This window comes from Portunus trituberculatus, chromosome 50, assembly GCF_017591435.1.
Source record: "Portunus trituberculatus isolate SZX2019 chromosome 50, ASM1759143v1, whole genome shotgun sequence".
Classification (NCBI taxonomy): Eukaryota; Metazoa; Arthropoda; class Malacostraca; order Decapoda; family Portunidae; genus Portunus; species Portunus trituberculatus.
In genome coordinates, this window is record NC_059304.1 from 5,554,760 (window position 1) to 5,574,275 (window position 19,516).

General features: G+C 43.3%; 1 protein-coding gene and 1 long non-coding RNA gene across 4 annotated transcripts in view; one reads left to right on the forward strand and one right to left on the reverse strand.

Moving 5' to 3' along the window:
* The window catches only part of LOC123499997 (nesprin-1-like), a 31,687-nt gene extending 22,030 nt beyond the window's left edge, over positions 1–9,657 (reverse strand). For 2 of the 3 annotated variants that reach the window (XM_045248589.1, XM_045248588.1), the window contains exon 1: positions 9,409–9,657. In XM_045248589.1, the coding sequence (XP_045104524.1) occupies positions 9,409–9,573 (165 nt within the window). In that variant the 5' untranslated portion in view covers positions 9,574–9,657. The remainder of the gene's footprint in view (positions 1–9,408) is intronic. The other variant, XM_045248586.1, reaches the window with a different exon arrangement.
* The window catches only part of LOC123499999, a 114,269-nt gene that overhangs the window by 10,485 nt on the left and 84,268 nt on the right, over positions 1–19,516 (forward strand). The gene's annotated exons all lie outside the window — the stretch shown is intronic.

Here is a 19,516-nt window from a genome sequence, read left to right on the forward strand (position 1 = left end):
GAGAGAGAGAGAGAGAGAGAGAGAGAGAGAGAGAGAGAGAGAGAGAGAGAGGAAATCCAAAAAACAATCACAAACACGATATCCTTGGTCAACTCTTTCTCCCCACGAACAACCCTTCAATTAACGGTAGCAAGAGGTTCTCATACACGCCGCGCCTCCTCCCAGTGCCGCCGTAGCCAGCCTGGAGTGCCGGCGAGTGGCGCATGGTCCACCAGGTAGGTCGCCAAAGGTACCTTGATAGCTATAAATGGTTATGAGCTGTCAGGGCCCCGCGGCTGCCCACCACCACCACCACCACCACCATCTCCACCATCTAACCTTAGCCGAGAACACTCCATGGCCAAGATTCCTCCCCCTCCTCTTATTACTCTCTCTCTCTCTCTCTCTCTCTCTCTCTCTCTGTTCGGTTTTCTCTTTCTTATTCTTTCCTTTAGGCTTTCACTGTTTTCTTTGTTCCTGTGATCGCTTACCTTTTATCTACTCCTCTCTCTCTCTCTCTCTCTCTCTCTCTCTCTCTCTCTCTCTCTCTCTCTCTCTGTGTGTGTGTGTGTGTGTGTGTGTGTGTGTGTGTCCGTCGTATCCTCTTTCTTTTTTAATCTGTCTTCTTTCGTGTCTTTATTTGTCTTCTTGATCCTGGAGCTTTATCCTTTACGCTTCCTTCCCTATCTCCCTTTTTCCTCTCCTTATTATTTTTTCATTGCACTCTTTGTCTTCTCTTGTTTTCTTTATTTCCGTAACCTTTCTCGCTTATTTTTCAGTCTCTCTTTCCCTCTCTCTCTATTTTCCATTGTGTTTTCATGCCCTCTTGGATCCTCTTTCTTCCTTTAAAACTTCTCCAATTTTTCTATTTTCTTTTGCCTTTACTCACAAGTGTCTTTTATGTTTCTTTCGTCTCTTTTTTACTTGTTGATATAGCTACCGTGTTTTATTTTCTCTTGCACTCCTGTCCAGTACACATCTCTTTTCATTGGAGTGTCTGTTCATGTCTCCCGCACTGCTTTATGTTCGTTCTTTCTTGCCGGTCTGTTAGAAATGAACTTCCGGACTCAGCTATACTTTTCTCCCCTCCTTTGATTGCCACTTTTTTACTCGATCTCTGAAAGAAAAAACTTTGCAGCGTAAATGTTTGGGTCTTGTTGTGGGCAATATTGGGCTTATTGGTGAAGGGTTTCAATATGACGTTTTCTTTTACACACACAACACTCACTCTCCGGTTAACATCACCGCGAAATGTCCAGTAGCATGTCTAGGTTGCACTGTGTTGCTGGTTAGGTGTGTTGTGTGTATGGTAGTCAGTTTCCCTGCTGAGTCCTGGTAGAAGGGTACGTGGCTGTTAGTGAAGCGTACTGTGTGTTCATGCTCACGACAATCCTTGCCATCAAAATCACGCGGACGTTTCCAGTTTCTCTGTTAACAGGTCGAGATACAGTGAACGCCGCCTTTATGGTCGTCAGTGTTGGTTCCTTTGCTTTTGTTCTCCTTAAAGGAACGTTTTTCTGAAGAGTCTGCAGCCTTGCAAGAAACTGGTGTTCACGGATCACTGGATGTACTCTCCCGTGGTGAGGATTTGGAACCCAACACGTGAGGTAGCAGGATTGGCGTTAATCGCGTTTATTGTGAGGTTGCTGTGCCCTTCAGGCTGTCTCCTCTCAGCTTCCTTCCTGCCTCACAATGTCTCACCTCGCAGCGGCGTCTTCCACTCCCGCGGTGTGGCCGTGCATGAAGGGTAGAATTAATGGAGCGAGTGATTACACGTCATTTATACAGATAATTGGATGGCGATTATACTTGTCGTGATTAATGTTGTACATGAACTATATATGAAATTAGTGAAACTCTAATAAATTACGCCTTCGATTTATCGCCACAATTACACTTGCGTTAGATATGAAAATATTTTACAATATATATATATATATATATATATATATATATATATATATATATATATATATATATATATATATATATATATATATATATATATATATATATATATATATATATATATATATATATATATATATATATATATATATATATATATATATATATATATATATATATATATATATATATATATATATATATATATATATATATATATATATATATATATATACACACACACATTCGGCTTATCCTGGTGACAGTCTACCTCAATGGGGCAACTCCAGGCTTGGGGGTCGGGAGGGAGAAGAGGTGTCGGAGGTAATATATGTGGTGAAGGCAGCAGCGGTGGTGGCTGTGGCAGTGGTAGTGGTGGTGGAAGCTGAGTGTCCAGGCAGGGAGCGTGATGCAATATTCCGGCAGCCACTGCTCATTATTATGAACTTGCCTTTGTGAACACAGAGAGGCCGACTGGTGTGTGTGTGTGTGTGTGTGTGTGTGTGTGTGTGTGTGTGTGTGTGTGTGTGTGTGTGTGTGTGTGTGTGTGTGTGTGTGTTTATCTAATTCCCCCAAAATTAGTCGGTAACAGTTGTATTTACGTTAGTAGTAACCTTAGAACTGTGGACTGCTTGTCGAGGCTGAAAATTCAGACTTGTATTGGTTTCTAAGAACAAAAAGAAATTACACATTTACTGGAAAAAAAAACTGATGTCAGAAACCCGGAAAATAAAGAGACTTGGAAAAACAATTATGAAACTTCTGAGCAATCATCTAGTTATGAAAGCAATACGCAGGGCAACGTGTTCCTTCCAATACGTTATGAATTATTGTGACATCTTCTCTCGGAAATGCTGATGAATTGCTACCATCGAAAACATACGTACGTGAAAGAAATTAAAAAGAAAATCAATCAACAAAATCCTTCGCAAAAAAAATATTGTTGAGACGAGTGATCAAGCAACACTGAATGACGAAATTTTTTTTTATATCACACTCAGTGAAATGAAAACAATTATAATAATCTTCACACACACACACACACTCACACACACACACACACACACACACACACACACACACACACACACACACACACACACACACACACACACACACACACACACACACACACACACACACACACACATAATAACAGCTTCACATCCCACACGTAAGGAGACATGACTAAACAGCGCCGAGTGACGATCATGTCCTCATATTTCACTACAATATCTCAGCCTTCATCTTCCCACGCATGCAAACATCAATAGACGTAAATATACTGTGTCATGTAATAAGATGATCTAATTATTCCACTGTCACGTCTTTTAACTTCTAACACCTTAATAATCATCTTACAACGCACGCAAATACTGCAAGGCTTAAACATCGCATCACAGACAGTATTAACTCTATGGAATGTACGGGGTGAGGAGGAAAAGGCGGGGTAAGGGGAAGTAGCATTTTCAAGTGTTGAAGGAAGTGCCAAACTTTCCATGGCCCTGATCTATCCCAGAGCTCCTCCGCTGGTTAGTGTTCGTGTTTACTTTCCATCGCGCGGGACGGGACTCCAGGGTACATGAGTGTGCTGTGGACCATTTCGGGGCAGTGACTGATATTACGTCCCGGTGGGTGTGGAGTGTGTTGGGGCGGATGGAGAGGAAGGAAAACCTGTTGCCAGTCGCCCACCCTCCACACCAATCACGGCCAGCATCGACCACTGCTTTGTTATTTGTGTTTTGTCACTTTTATTGTGTGTGTCCTTGAGTGATGGGAATGAGGGAGGGTTCTGTCAGGTGTGCGTGGGGAAAAGGAAGAGGAAAAGGAAGAGGAAGAGGAAGAGGAGGAGGAGGAGGAGGAGGAGGAGGAGGAGGAGGAGGAGGAGGAGGAGGAGGAGGAGGAGGAGGAGGAGGAGGAGGAGGAAGAGGTGGAGAAGGAAGAAGAGATGGAAGAGATGGAAGAAGAGCAGGGCCAGGACGTGTTAAGCTCTATATTTGCCTTCCTTCTTCTGACGTCATAAAGCTTATCACTATTGCCATACAAGGGTCTTCAATCAAGCTCTTCTCCCTCGCTCCTGTATGGCAATAACCATCAATAGTAGTTGTGGTCACAGCAGCAGCCGCGCCCGTCTGCCGCCCTCGATAATAGACAGATGTATGGGCGCGTGTGAGGGGCGTGCCGTGATCTGTCTCTGTTTGTCAAATGAATAGTTACTGCTCCTCCTCGCTCGTGGCGCCGACCTGCCTTGGTTTTCACTTGTGTTTGTTTGTTATAAATAAGTATAGTACGCCGTAATGTGTATTTTGGTCTGTCCATCACACTTGGCAGACGCTGAGGGAGATAATTCTCCGCGGCCATGCCTCAAATACTACGACCACCACATGTTGATGGTAAGACCCAAACGGTCATAAAATGTAAATAATTCTTTGCCACATCTGGGTTTCCATGGCGAGCTCATTTGCGGCGCTGACAGCCAGAATACAAAAGTGAGCCTCATTCACCTACATTTAATTTACAATGGCAAGTTTGTGCTGAAGGAAAGTATCAATGAACAGACGATAGAGTCTTTTTTCGGGAGAGTGTAACGCGGTGCTACATGCGTCCCGTCCTTCAAAAGTTGGCAGCAAACCTTGGAGCTCAGCGAGGGACGTCCTTACCGACCATTAACTTCCCTCATCGCCCCTTTGCCCAACCACCTGAACTCCTCCACAGCTATTCCACCACCACTAACGACTGCACCCACAAAATTACGAGTACTCTAAATCATATGTTTACTGTATTATCTTGTAGAAAACTTATTCCTCCTTCTATTATTCATATAAAAAAACATGAAAGCAAAGAAAATAGTGAAAAGCACAGGAAGCCATTCAGACTACACGTGGCAGTCTGAGTATAAAAACAGACCAACCTATTTCCACCTATCATCTACATCCATAAATTTTTCTAGGCGTCATTCTTTCACTATCACTCGCATGTATGATAGAGTATTACATAGAACCTCTTCCTTTATCATTTTCCTGTCTCTCTTCTTCCTCCTCCCCAAGCAATTTTTCATGTCCGTATTCATAAACACTTTGCCCTTTCATCATAACTGTTTGAAAAGAACACAGAAATTATAAGCTGGCATTTCAAGATTGTTTTTTTTTTTTCCCGTTAAAAATGTAGAAATCATGTTAACACGTCACTAAAGCCATATGAAAATATCTTTGAAAACCCGTGTTACTTCATCTAAAGGCTTTTAATAGTAGTGGAACAGCTGCGAATGATTTTTTCAAAGTATGGCTAACGTATAATACATGCCACTTCTACAGCTGCAAGCATTCTGCCTATGACAGGAAAGACACGTACGAATACAGGCATCAAGTGAGCGGAGCAGCTGTGATCGAGGCATCAGAGGATCGGGCATCTCATAGCATCGCAGTGCCACATCGTACTGGGGCGACGGAGTGAGTCAGTTTATATCAACGCCACCAAAGAATGTCTATTTTTTCTTCTATCTACACTTGAGATAACAGTATTTCTTTGCTGCTTCTCCCCCAACATACCCGACCGCATCAGTCCGTCGCAACAAAATGGAACTTCCCTAAAAGATTCGTGTCGCACTTGGATGATGAAATGAAAGGACACAGGATGGAATATGTAAGCTGAGAAAAATAGAACAAAGGTGTGTTTTGGTGTTAGGAAGCCGAAGCTTGCATGGAATGTCCGGCTGGTAAGTGTCAGTATAAAGGACGAGGAGCGGGAGAGGAAATGGTGAAGAGGAAATAAGAATAAATAGAAGGAAGGACAAGTGGTTGAAAGAAAAGGGGAAAGCAAAATATTAAACGATAAAAAAAGTGAGGAGTGATGGAAGGAAAGGAGAAAGAATAAAGGTTTAGGAGGGACGGGAAAGAGAATGAGAACGAAGGCAGTGAGGTGAGAGGGAAGATGAAGAAGAAATAGGAGGGAAAGGTGCTAGGCAGAGAAGAAGAGGAAAAGAATAAAGAAGGAGAGAGGGAAAGAGGAAAAGAAAAGAAGAAAGAATAAAGAGTAAGGAGTGAGATGGAAAAAAAATGAGTGAGCAGGAAGGGAAAGAGGGGGAGAGGCAGTGCGGGGGAGGGGAGGGAGGATGTACAGGAAAGTCCGGAGTCAGTTTTCATTCTCATAAATCAGTGGCTTGGTGACGCCCGAGTGTCGTCTCCTTGTAGGGGCTCGACCGCCACGCCGACGCAGCTCCCTCGGTACAGTGTTATTTGTGTGTCCACGGTGTTGTTGTCGTTATTACATTTACGTATTGGTTCTCTCTCTCTCTCTCTCTCTCTCTCTCTCTCTCTCTCTCTCTCTCTCTCTCTCTCTCTCTCTCTCTGTGTGTGTTGTATGTGTACGTGTGTCCTCTATCACGTCCCTGGTTTTTACGCATCTTACATTTCAAGATTCCTTTTGGGACTTAACACTTTTAAAGCGAAGGAGAGTAGCATGATGTGGCATTAAATGAAGATGGTCGCTCCGTCACAACATGTGGTGGGGGAGCTATTTCCAGCTCAAGGTTACGTCGTGTTAATGTTAATGTAAACAATATGTATTTCAGGCATTAATTCTTATTAGTAGTATCATCGTTATTATTAATGTTATTGTGGAAATACATACATGGCATTATTAACTATTATGATTATGATTACGGTTATTACTGTTGGTATTGTAATTATTATTAATAGTTGTTATTATTACTATTATCATTATTATTGTTTTTGTTATTATTATTATAATCATTATTATTATTATTATTATTATTATCATTATTATTATCATTACTATCATTAGCGCCACTATCGTCATCCGCCATTACCTGATGGTGAACGAACAATACGCGACACACAATACATTTATTGGCACCATGGAGGGGAGAGAAGAGAGGTGACAGCATTAGTAAGAGGAGGAGGAAGAGGAGGATGAGGACGGTGGTACCTAACAGTCACAGCGGCGGTGGTGGCGGTGGTGGTGTCATGTTGCTGGCACCGTGGCGGCATTACTGCCATGTAGGGCGGCATGACACTCACCCTTGATGGGCCAATATAAATAAATACACAGGGGTGGCGATACACAACCGCAGGACGTGACCCGCCAAGGCGTGATGAGGCGGAGCTACATTCCTTTCTTTTTTATGGTTACGTCCATTTCGTGAATTCGCGAAACTACTGACGAGAGAGAAAAAGAAACTGAAAAATTCTTAGTGTGACTCCATCCCTCCCATCTCTCTCTCTTTCTCTCTCTCTCTCTCTCTAGATAGTGCAGGACGCAAGACGGAAGGAACGTTGTGGTGTTTGGAGGGCAGTAAGAGAAGCTACAAATAAAGACTTCTTCTCCTCCTTCTCTTCCTCCTCCTCCTTCTCCTTCTCTTTCTTCTTTGGCTTCACATCCTTCTCTTCCTGTTCTCTCTTTTAATGATTTCTTTTCTTCCGGGTTTCCTCTCTTCTTTCTTACTTCTCTTGTTTCTTCATCTTAGCCTCTCCTTCCTATTTCTTCACTTGTACCTTCTCTCCTGAGACTTCTTCTTTTCCTCGTCTTTGCTTTTTCTTCCTTTCTCCTCCTCCTTCTTCTTCTTTTCGTCTTCATTCATGCTCTCCTCTAGTTCAACTATCTTTTCGTTTCTCTCTAACTTCTCCGCTTGTTCGTTCCTTCATTTTTCCTTCTATTTTCAATCTGCCAGGCTTTCCATTTGACCTCGACCAGACCCACCAGCCTCGAAATGCGACGAAATGCGGAGAGCAAGCTTCATTTTTCCTTTCGCGCAAGTCCTCGTGTGCTTTTGTTTCTCCATTTTCACCTTTCATTTTCTTCTCCTTTTCTTCTATCAAATCAAGAGCACTATCACCACTTTCTTCACCTCGTCTTTTCTTCTTCTCCCTTCTTTTTCCAGCCCTTCTCTTTCTTTTCTCTTTCCCTTTCCTTCTTCTTTCTGCCTGGAAACACCTCGCCACGTGTTGCGCGAGGACACGAGAGAGAGAGAGAGAGAGAGAGAGAGAGAGAGAGAGAGAGAGAGAGAGAGAGAGAGATGTGGCTGAGAAAAGAGGAAAGCAAGGACGCGATGTTTTTAGTGTTTGTCGCCAGGCGAAGAATGCTGTCGATTTTTCTCAAGCACAAACGAGTTTGTGCGTGTGTGTGTCTGTGTGTGTTTCACTGTTTGATCTGCTGCAGTCTCTGACGAGACAGCCAGACGTTACCCTACGGAACGAGCTCAGAGCTCATTATTTCCGATCTTCGGATAGGCCTGAGACCAGGCACACACCACACACCGGGACAACAAGGTCACAACTCCTCGATTTACATCCCGTACCTACTCACTGCTAGGTGAACAGGGGCTACACGTGAAAGGAGACACACCCAAATATCTCCACCCGGCCGGGGAATCGAACCCCGGTCCTCTGGCTTGTGAAGCCAGCGCTCTAACCACTGAGCTACCGGGCGTGTGTGTGTGTGTGTGTGTGTTGAAATAAACATAAAACTTGTGAAAATGATGAATCATCTTTATTTCGTGTCGTTGTCATGATATTCATATTCATGTTGACGAGGAAAGCTTGTTAGTTTTGTAGTTTCGGGTCTACACTGGCGCTGAATAAAGAAATACACATTCTCGCACGGCTTATAATAATCTCTGGGTGCAGTTTTAATGTTGTGCTCAAAACATGAACAGCGTGGCGGTGCATGAAATTGATTTTACAGCGAGAAGAGCGTGTGACGATCCATTGTTGTCGGGTGGTGCGAAACGCGGGTGTTATTGTGAAAGGCTGAAGGCAATGACAGCAGGCAAGGAGTGTCTGCTGTGATGACAAAAGGCGGCGACCATCAGGCAGTGACGCATTGGTAAGGACCTCATGTCGTCCACGATGAGAGGCGCCTCGATTGTGCTCGGGAAACCCGGCTCCTGGCGGCCTGTCTTTCTGGTTCGTGACAGCCAAAAGGATCTTATTTTCCACAATAAAAACACATCGTGTCCATCAATTTCAAAATTAAAGTTGTTTTCTCTCTCTCTCTCTCTCTCTCTCTCTCTCTCTCTCTCTCTCGCATAATTATGGAAATGAATTCCTAGATCATATTGTAATGGGTTTTGTAAACGTAATGTTGATAGTTAGAAACATTTACTTAAGAAAAAAAAAAAACATACAATTTCTTGCCAGACTCACTGAAATAGAGGTGCTTAATACACGCGGAATGATAATGGTGATACATATATATTTAGCACCACTGGGCAGGTGCCATCACCATCTCGCCCTGACGGTGTCCACGCGCTGCGAGCCAGCATCACGTGTTATCTGGGTATGCACTGTAACATAATCTCCTTCCCCAGAGTTGGAGTTTTCTGTTTCCTGATAAACTTGGCACTAGACGAGAGTTTTACTCGCCTACTTTGTCACTTTACACCTGACGGGCACCATGCATCCAGTAACTCCAACTCGGTTCCGCTACCCGGCGTAGAGACTGAGGCGCTACAGTTTTCTACAGGAGTCTCTACGTGCAGGACTCTACGCACTCGGTACCTACAGTGAAGGTGTCCTTGATAATCTTGAACTCCTTGGCGGTGTACTGGGTGTTTGCCATCACCTTGCCGATGATAGCCTCGATGTTGTCCATCCATTCCAGGTACTTAGAGCAACGGAAGTCGTACACTTCCTTGACGAAGCCGTAGTTCTCTTGCCAGAACGTCATGGTGCCGACAGCCCACCTGGGAGGAAGTCGAGGTAGGAGTGCGATGCGAGGGCGAGGTGCCGGCCACGTCGACCGTCTCACGCTGTCTCTTTATGAGCGTTCGTCACCATTGGGCGGGGCTGCCCCTCACCCACCCAATCACCGGCCATCCTACAGGCCAGACTAGCCACCTGTTTGCTGGCGCCGTGCCACAGGTAGGGCAGCACCCATCTTCGCCTCCTGGCGTGCTGCCACTCATGCCGCCACCGTCGCCCTCCCTCGGTTGGCCATCATTGATGTGACCCTCGAGTGCCGCGGCCTCAACACCCGCACCACGCACCACGCCCGATGGGCGCAACAACAACACACATACACACACACACACACACACACACACACACACACACACACACACACCGCGTAGCGTAGTGGTTAGCACGCTCGACTCACAATCGAGAGGGCCGGGTTCGAGTCCCAGGGCGGCGAGGCAAATGGACAAGCCTTTTAATGTGTGGCCCCATGTTCACCTAGCAGTAAATAGGTACGGGATGTAACTCGAGGGGTTGTGGCCTCGCTTTCCCGGTGTGTGGAGTGTGTTGTGGTCTCAGAAGATCGGTCTACGAGCTCTGAGCTCGCTCCGTAATGGAGAAGACTGGCTGGGTGACCAGCAGGTAACCGAGGTGAATTACACACACACACACACACACACACACACACACACACACATTATACGCTGACTTCATCGGCTGATCGGGACGAGCAACTGATATTCTTGCCAATGTCATAATTTCCTTAAATGGTTTCGAAATTGAATCTAAGATTGCATTCGTACGACAAAAATATATCGTTGAAATATTAATGGTATAATGACTAAACTATACACAATGTTATAAATACACTAGTGGGCTTAAAACACAGCGTGAGCTCATCCATCGTGAAGAGGACGACGTGTTGCATAAGTGAGCGTGTGTCATGGAGAGACTCTTTGATGCCAGACAACAAACTAAAAAAAAAAGAATATCGTTCGCAGAAGCAGCATTATGCCATTTATAACACGCAAGGTCAGAGTTCTTAGTAAAAGATACAAAATCATTTTAAAGTTTGGATTTACTGTTCGTACTTCAAAGTGCAAACCATATTCGGAGATACTGGAATCTTCTCTTTCCATATGAGTCTCAGCTCGAAAATCATACATATTAAAACACGAAATACATGACTAAACAGGTATACTTGTGTGCATTTAAACTTACAACCGAAAAAATCAAACACACTTGACTATAAGGAAAGGGCAGTATTCAAATCTTACAAATACACTTTTCAGAGAGTCCTCCCTAAACCATCTACAACAACTCCTGTACTTTCCTTCTCGATCCTCCCATACCCCCTCCACACACACACACACACACACACACACACACACACACGAAAAAAGAAGTATCTCTGGACCACACTTCCCCAGGCAGGACGAGGGGGCTCATGTTCACTATCATGGAGGGACGTCCTGGCCTACCCAATGGCTTAGAAAATAGAATATGTCTCTTTCATCGAAGCAACTGAGCCGTGGCCACGCGGTCCTCCAGCAAGTGGGCCGGCATTGTGAACCCGTGGAAGAGAGAGAGAGAGAGAGAGAGAGAGAGAGAGAGAGAGAGTGGGAGTAAAGGAGAGGGAAGCATGGAAAAGGAGGAAACATGGAGGATATATGGCAGAGCTGCAGAGTTGTGGTAGGATATACTGCATGAAGGTGATGGAGTGCCGTGGCGATGCGCGGAGTCCCATTTCTGCTTGGGTGTGTGAGATCAGTGGGTGACGAGTTGTGTGGGTCCGAAAAATTAGTTTGTGATTGACATTTATTTCAATTTAGCATATTTATTTTTTCAGGGGTGGGGGGGGAGGCTAAGAGGGATGTTCGTTTGTGTCATTATTGCTAATGAGTGTTATACATCATATTGAGAAATGCCATAAAGATATACAATTAAATACATAGACCGATTAATAGTGGATGGATTGGTGGATGGATGGATGGATGGATGGATTGATAGATAGATAGATAATTAAAAAGATAGATAGATAGATAAATAGAGAGATAGAGAGAGACAGAGAGAGTGAGTGAGTAAGGGAGGGAGTGTGTGTGTGTGTGTGTTTCACTGTTTGATCTGCTGCAGTCTCTGACGAGACAGCCAGACGTTACCCTACGGAACGAGCTCAGAGCTCATTATTTCCGATCTTCGGATAGGCCTGAGACCAGGCACACACAACACACCGGGACAACAAGGTCACAACTCCTCGATTTACATCCCGTACCTACTCACTGCTAGGTGAACAGGGGCTACACGTGAAAGGAGACACACCCAAATATCTCCACCCGGCCGGGGAATCGAACCCCGGTCCTCTGGCTTGTGAAGCCAGCGCTCTAACCACTGAGTTACCGGGCGTGTGTGTGTGTGTGTGTGTGTGTGTGTGTGTGTAATTCACTGTTTGATCTGCTGCAGTCTCTGACGAGACAGCCAGACGTTATCCTACGGAACGAGCTCAGAGCTCATTATTTCCGATCTTGGGATAGGTCTGAGACCAGGCACACACCACACACCGGGACAACAAGGTCACAACTCCTCGATTTACATCCCGTACCTACTCACTGCTAGGTGAACAGGGGCTACACGTGAAAGGAGACACACCCAAATATCTCCACCCGGCCGGGGAATCGAACCCCGGTCATCTGGCTTGTGAAGCCAGCGCTCTAACCACTGAGCTACCGGGCCGTGTGTGTGTGTGTGTGTGTGTGTGTGTGTGTGTGTGTGTGTGTCTCTATGCGAGCGCAGCATAAAACGTTCAATAAAACGAATTACAAACAAAGGTTAATGATTTCCAGTGAATGCAGGTTGAACACAGCTATAAAACGGCAAAAAAAAAAAAAAAAAAAATAAATAAATAAAAAAAAATAAAAAGAATGAAAATATATAGCGACAAATTACTGATATCCAAAAACATAAAGGAATTATACATGGACATGCCATTAACTAATTACATAACACAACATTACATAACAAGGACATAAAAGTAAAGTATAAAAAAAACAATGATGAAATAACTAAAATATCACTTCATGCGTTCCTCCTATAGAAAGAAAAAAATAACACTAGAGAAAAAAAAAAAGAATCGTATCTTTTGCTCAGTCTTCGCGAAATACTTTTACAGTGAACTAAACATACAGAAAAAAAAAAAGGTTAAGATCGACGTACTATTTTAATTCCTGGTTTCATTCTTTTCATATCAATCAATTCAATATTATCCGAGACTCAACACTAGAATTATAATAAGAGAAGATGGCAATTTCCTGCAAAGGGCTCGTCTTATACTGAACTTTACCATTCTGCTCCGTCTGGGCGTGGGAAGAGAAGGCGCCGTGAATAGAGCATTGACGAGAGAGAGAGAGAGAGAGAGAGAGAGAGAGAGAGAGAGAGAGAGAGAGAGAGAGAGAGAGAGAGAGAGAGAGAAAGGTAAAAAGGGAAATTTAAACTTACCTGCACACCTTACACACACACACACACACACACACACACACACACTAACCCGCCAACACAATACAATCTTGCGACACTGACATGGACCTGTACCTTGGCTTGTCGTTTTTGTCCTCTTGTTTATTTCACCTGTGCAAGTGGAGAGGCGGTGGAGAGCATGGAGGAAAGGAGGCCAGGTAATAGCAGCAACAACAATAGTGGCAGTAGTAGTAGTAGAAATACGAACTAAAAGCAGTGGCAGATGGTAGTGGTAATATACGTGGAAGGGGAGGGGGGGGGGCATGGATTAGGAGAACGAACAATGGATACCTTAGGGAGCGAAGTCAAAGGTTTTATCTGGAGGAAGCTCAAGAGTAAAAACTGCGCTCTTAAGCCACTTAAGGTAAAAGCTGTGTGACATCAACTAAGATTAGAGAGTACTACGAGATGCAGCTCTCTCTCTCTCTCTCTCTCTCTCTCTCTCTCTCTCTCTCTCTCTCTCTCTCTCTCTCTCTCTCTCTCTCTCTCTCTCTCTCTCTCTCTCTCTCTCTCTCTCTCTCTCTCTCTCTCTCTCTCTCTCTCTCTCTCTCTCTCTCTCTCTCTCCTCAAATGCTTTTATGGTCAATAAAAATAAGGAGTGATGGAAGAATATTAGACGTTCCTTGGGCAGGTCTCGAGTTCTGACGCGGGGAATAACACAGTATAAGCAAGGTTCGCTACTCGACAACAATGACTTCTCTCTTGAAAATCTGGCAAAAAATTTGTTCGGCGAGTAATAAAGTACGATTTAACACTTGGAGATCAGCAATTCACCAGCACGCAATTACTGTCGTTTTCAGGGCACGTGGAAAATAGTGAGGGACCCTTCGTCACACAAAACACGTGGGGGGCATGATGCAGGGCTGCCAGGTGTTGAATGACACGATCTCTGGCTCAGCAGTAATGCCTCCCACCTGCTGCTGGGGACTGGCTGTTGCTCGCTGTGCTCCCGCCGTCTGTCTGTCCTTTACATGCAGATTACTGACGAAACACGTTCGCATTTACATAATCGTGAAACTGTGCGAATTAAAACACGCTGCATTGAAGTAACGTGACATTTACACATGAGGAAGCAAGTGCGTTATCAAGTTTACTCCTAGAATTATATATATGCATAAAGTGTCATAGTAATTAAAATAAAAACATTCTTAACAAAGAGGGGAAAATATCTAACTGCGCAAACTAAGGATAAATTAAGTATGAAACTGCGAGTCAAAAAGAAGCATTTGGAATTGTTTACACTGTGCTCTTTGACCAGAAAGGCGTGAATTTTGTTTCTAAGGACTAAAATGTTTCACTCTTAACATTGATTTTTTTTTTTGGACGGATGCTAAAAAAACAGGGCGCAAAATTAAGATTCTCTCTCTCTCTCTCTCTCTCTCTCTCTCTCTCTCTCTCTCTCTCTCTCTCTCTCTCTGTGTGTGTGTGTGTGTGTGTGTGTGTGTGTGAGAGAGAGAGAGAGAGAGAGAGAGAGAGAGAGAGAGAGAGAGAGAGAGAGAGAGAGAGAGAGAGAGAGAGAGAGAGAGAGAGAGATACTCATATGTATGCATTTAATCAAAATTAGATAAAAAAAAAAATAGATACACACACAAATATATAAAAATGACTGGCAGGCGGAAAGACATAGACAACCAGAATTCACACACTTAATCCATACATACAGATGTCCACAGCGAAGTAATTTGCTACAAAACATTTCAACAAAGCAGTGACGGATAGTAATTAATCTATTTATACATGCAACCGTGGATACAGATGGTGCGCACTCCACTCCCCTGTTAAGCCAATGAAGAGACTGACTGATTCATTCCTATCTCATTGCTTCACTAAACTCTCTTTCTCTCTTTTCCACTCAGTTTTATATTATATTACCATTATCATTATTATTATTATTATTATTATTATTATTATTATTATTATTATTATTATTATTATTATTATTACTATCATTATTATCATTATTATCATTCTTCGTCTACTGATTATTCTTTTTTATACCTTCAAACGAAAAAGGAAGTAATTTAACCACACACACTGAACATAATATAATAAAATCATACGTGTTTCTTTGGTCTCGATACAACCTTCCACATTCACGGAACTTTCATGACATCAGTACCTGCAAGTCAGTCACCACTCAAGGGACGAATAAACAAGGCGGAGTATAAAGGTGTCTCACGTAAAGAATGAAGCGTATTCCAAGGACGGTGTTTTCATGGATCTGATGCACAAACATGGCAAAAAACAGCAGGTGGCGGGAAATGAGTGGGAAGATTCATGCTCTAGAGAGAGAGAGAGAGAGAGAGAGAGAGAGAGAGAGAGAGAGAGAGAGAGAGAGAGAGAGAGAGAGAGAGAGAGAGAGGCAAAAAAACAAAGATATAGTGAAATCAGAGTGAATATAACAGAGGAATGCAAATAACAGGAAAAAAATAATAAAAAACAACAACTCGCCGAAAGGATAAAGAAACAGGGAGATAGAGAGAGAAATCACAGAGAATATAATAACAGTGTGCATGAGACAAAAGCACAGCAAACCATTAATTAAGAAAGAGTTGCATCCGTCACCAGGCCAAGTTAAACAAGAACTCACCGATATTATGGAATGGAGGAAGAGACAACTAACTGCTTGGCTGCCGGCGAGGAGATTATTACAATACAACGTGCAGTGCAAATAACATGAAAAAGAACAAAAAAAATGAAGCTTCACCCAATATAATGCGGTGATACTTAGAGATTCATGAGCCGAGTTATCTCATCTGGGAGTCTCTTGGTGTCGTATCAGCAAACATAATGTGGGACTCGTGTGTGGGAATTTGGGCTTTATATTTTCTGGAGTGGTGGAGATGCCATGATATGAGCAAATTGCAGCGACAACATTATTGCACACACACACACACACACACACACACACACACACACACACACACAACTTAATAAAGAAATGTACGTGATATTGCATGCACAAGAGAGAGAGAGAGAGAGAGAGAGAGAGAGAGAGAGAGAGAGAGAGAGAGAGAGAGAGAGAGAGAGAGAGAGAGAGAGAGAGAGAGAGAGAGAGAGAGAGAGAGAGAGAGAGAGAGAGAGAGAGAGAGAGAGAGAGAGAGAGAGAGAGAGAGAGAGAGAGAGAGAGAGAGCAGACCAGCAGGAAAAAAGGACAACAGAATAGCATATGTTATGGTCTTCAGTGCGAGAGCGAGAGAAATATGGAGCCACTGGAAGGATCGTCCTAGTCGGTGGAGGAATATCAAGGAGGCGAAGTGGAAGGCTCAAGCTGACGTGAAAAATATGAAGGCCTCAATATTCTAGTCCCCCAAATGCCCAGAATGACAGATTTCTCGAGCGCCTGGGAATGATGTTCAGCTGAGAGAAGGAGGAGGAGGAGGAGGAGGAGGAGGGAGGAGGAGGAGGAGGAGGAGGAGGAGGAGGAGGAGGAGGAGGAGGAGGGTAGGAGGAGGAGGAGGAGGACGAAAGCGGAAGGGATCATGAAGGTGGTGGTGGTTGGAAGAAGAAGAAGAAGAGAAAGACAGAAAAAGAAAAGCAGGAGAAGCAGAAGTTGGTGGAAGAAGAAGAAGAAGAGGAGGAGGAGGAGGAGGAGGAGGAGGAGGAGGAGGAGGAGGAGGAGGAGGAGGAGGAGGAAGAAGAGAAAAAGGAGGAGAAAAATTATGAGCAGCAAGAGAAGGAAAATAGATGAAATGCATCAAAATCTTCTTTAGTCTGATTCACGTTAGTCTGAAGGCAGTTATTCCTTCGCTTTTGCTTCCTTCCTTCCCTGCATCCTTTCTTCTATCCTTCCTTCATCTCCTGCTTTCCTCCTCTCCTTGCATCCTCTTACGTGTTTCTTTTCCTCTTACGTAAACACGAACTTGCAGCCACAAAGATAACCAGTAAAGGGCCTCTTGTTGTAGTTGTAGTTGTTGTTGTTCTCCATTTCCATCTCTTCCTCTATTCCTCCTCCTGCTCCTTCTCCTCCTCCTCCTCCTCCTCCTCCTCTCTTCCTGTTCGCTAATTTTTCCTATCTGGCCAACAACAACAATAACAACAAAAAGATGAGCCTCACGGTAATTAACTTCGTCGACAAGAGCAGTGCCTTAGAATTTTCATAGCCGACGGTGTGCATCAACCATGTACACTCTCTCTCTCTCTCTCTCTCTCTCTCTCTCTCTCTCTGTAGTGCCCATAAAGATAATAAGGAGAACCTAGAAGATTTTAGGTGTGTGTGTGTGTGTGTGTGTGTGTGTGTGTGTGTGTGTGTGTGTGTGTGTGTGTGTGTGTGTGTGTGTGTGTGTGTGTGTTGTATCAATTCGAAGATGATGACGTTAGTAATAGTAATGTCAATAAGAAAAAAATAATAATGATAACAACAACAACAATAACAACAACTACAAATATAAGAACAACAACAACAGGTAGAAGAAAAAAAGAAGTAAAAAGAAAGAGGAAAAAGGAGGAAGAGAAGGAGGAGGAGGAGGAGGCGAAAGAGGAGGAGGAGGAGGAGGAGGAGGAGAAGGAGGAGGAGGAGAAGGAGGAGGAGGAGAATAAACTACCAGTGTATCAAATGGCATGTTTGTGAGGAAGAGGCGGAAGTAAGGAGAGGGTAATGCAAGACTGCGGGGACTCCAGTGCTGGCTGCCTTTTGGGTGTATTAGTTTTCATCTTTCCCTCTTCCTTTTTGGAGATTTGTCTTGGTTTTGTTACTTCCTGATTTTCTTTTCTCTCCGTCTCTGTCTGTCCATCTGTCTTTGTTCGTGTGGAGAGGCTAACATTATTCCATCTTTTCCAACTTCTAGGCATTATATTGAAAGTTGAATCGGTAAGGATGAAAAAATAAAATAATACAACACACGCAGAAATTATTACTATTTTCGACTGACATAAAAGCAACGAAGCAGAAATAAATAATATCCGATGATTTACTATTAATAAAAAAAAAAAAACTTAAGGGTTGATTTTATTGCATTCTGATGTCATTCGCTTCTTTCGGCTTTGGTGCACAGCTGCAATATATAGTACTGGTGAATCTCGCACAGAATATACGAATGACCTACTGACGTGCTTAATAATAGAAAATGGAAATATTACAGCACACTCATTCTTTTTATCTTTCCAGTGGTAAACCTTGCATTCTCTTTCTGTCTCTGTACTTTTCACTGCCTATGACGCATTTTTACCTTGATTCTTGGGTATGATTAGAAGATTTTATTTGCATAAGGAAGGGTTTGTGAAGGTCAAGAGAATAATGGCCAGTGTTTTCATTATTCTAACCCCAACGCAAGTTTCTGAAGCTGTGTAAAATCGTTATATAGTAAACAGAATGAATAGTAAAACACGGCCTGGTACTGAAGGGATTAAGAAGAGGTATATCAAGACGTTTCAGTAAAAAACAAAATAATAGCAGATTGCCTCTTCTCTCGGTGCTCCTTCCTTAGTTCTTCTTCCAAGCAGTATGACCGGCTTTACTCCTTTTCTAAAATTCATTAATGACTAAAAAAAATAAACCACTGTTAAAGATTCATATGAGAAAAATACAAAATAATGAGAAAAAACTAATTCATGATGTAAAGTTGGTCTGAAAGTGAGAGAAAATGCAGAAAAAAACCCAATCAAATCGTGACTTTCAATTCATATTTTTCAATATATTTATCTCTTGATCACATTTGCTTTCTCTCTCTCTCTCTCTCTCTCTCTCTCTCTCTCTCTCTCTCTCTCTCTCTCTTTAGCATTAACTCTTATAATTTCCAGACTCGCTAAAAAATGCAGCTGAATACGACATCGAATTTCTTCCGACTGAAGTCCTCACGATATTCCAGATACAGGTATGAATTGTTAAGAGCCTTGGGCGGCTAGTGAGTCTAGAAATAGAATCATGGAGTGAGACTGACACCTTATTCATGAACTGCTCAGAAAAGTTTCACATCAATGATTTTGTGATATAAGAACAAATTTCGGTGCCTTATTATTTTTTCATTGAATCACACACACACACACACACACACACACACACACACACACACACACACACACACACACACACACACACACACACACACACACACACACACCGTAGTGTAGTGGTTAGCACACTCGGCTCACAACCGAAAAGGCACGGGTTCGAATCCCGCGAGCGGCGAGGAAAATGGGCGAGCCCCTTAATGTGTAGCCCTGTTCACCTAGCAGGAAATAGGTACGGGATGTAACTCGGGGGATTGTGGCTCCGCTGTCTCGGTGTGTGCTGAGATGTGTGTAGTGGTCTCAGTCCTACCCGAAGACTGGCTGGGTGACCAGCAGGCGATAGTTGAATTACACACACACACACACACACACACACACACACACACACACACGTCGTCATGCATTAATGAAAGGCTGTGAGTTTAAGTCGAACTCATTCATTCGGATTAACGGCTAATGAAAGTACTATTTGATAA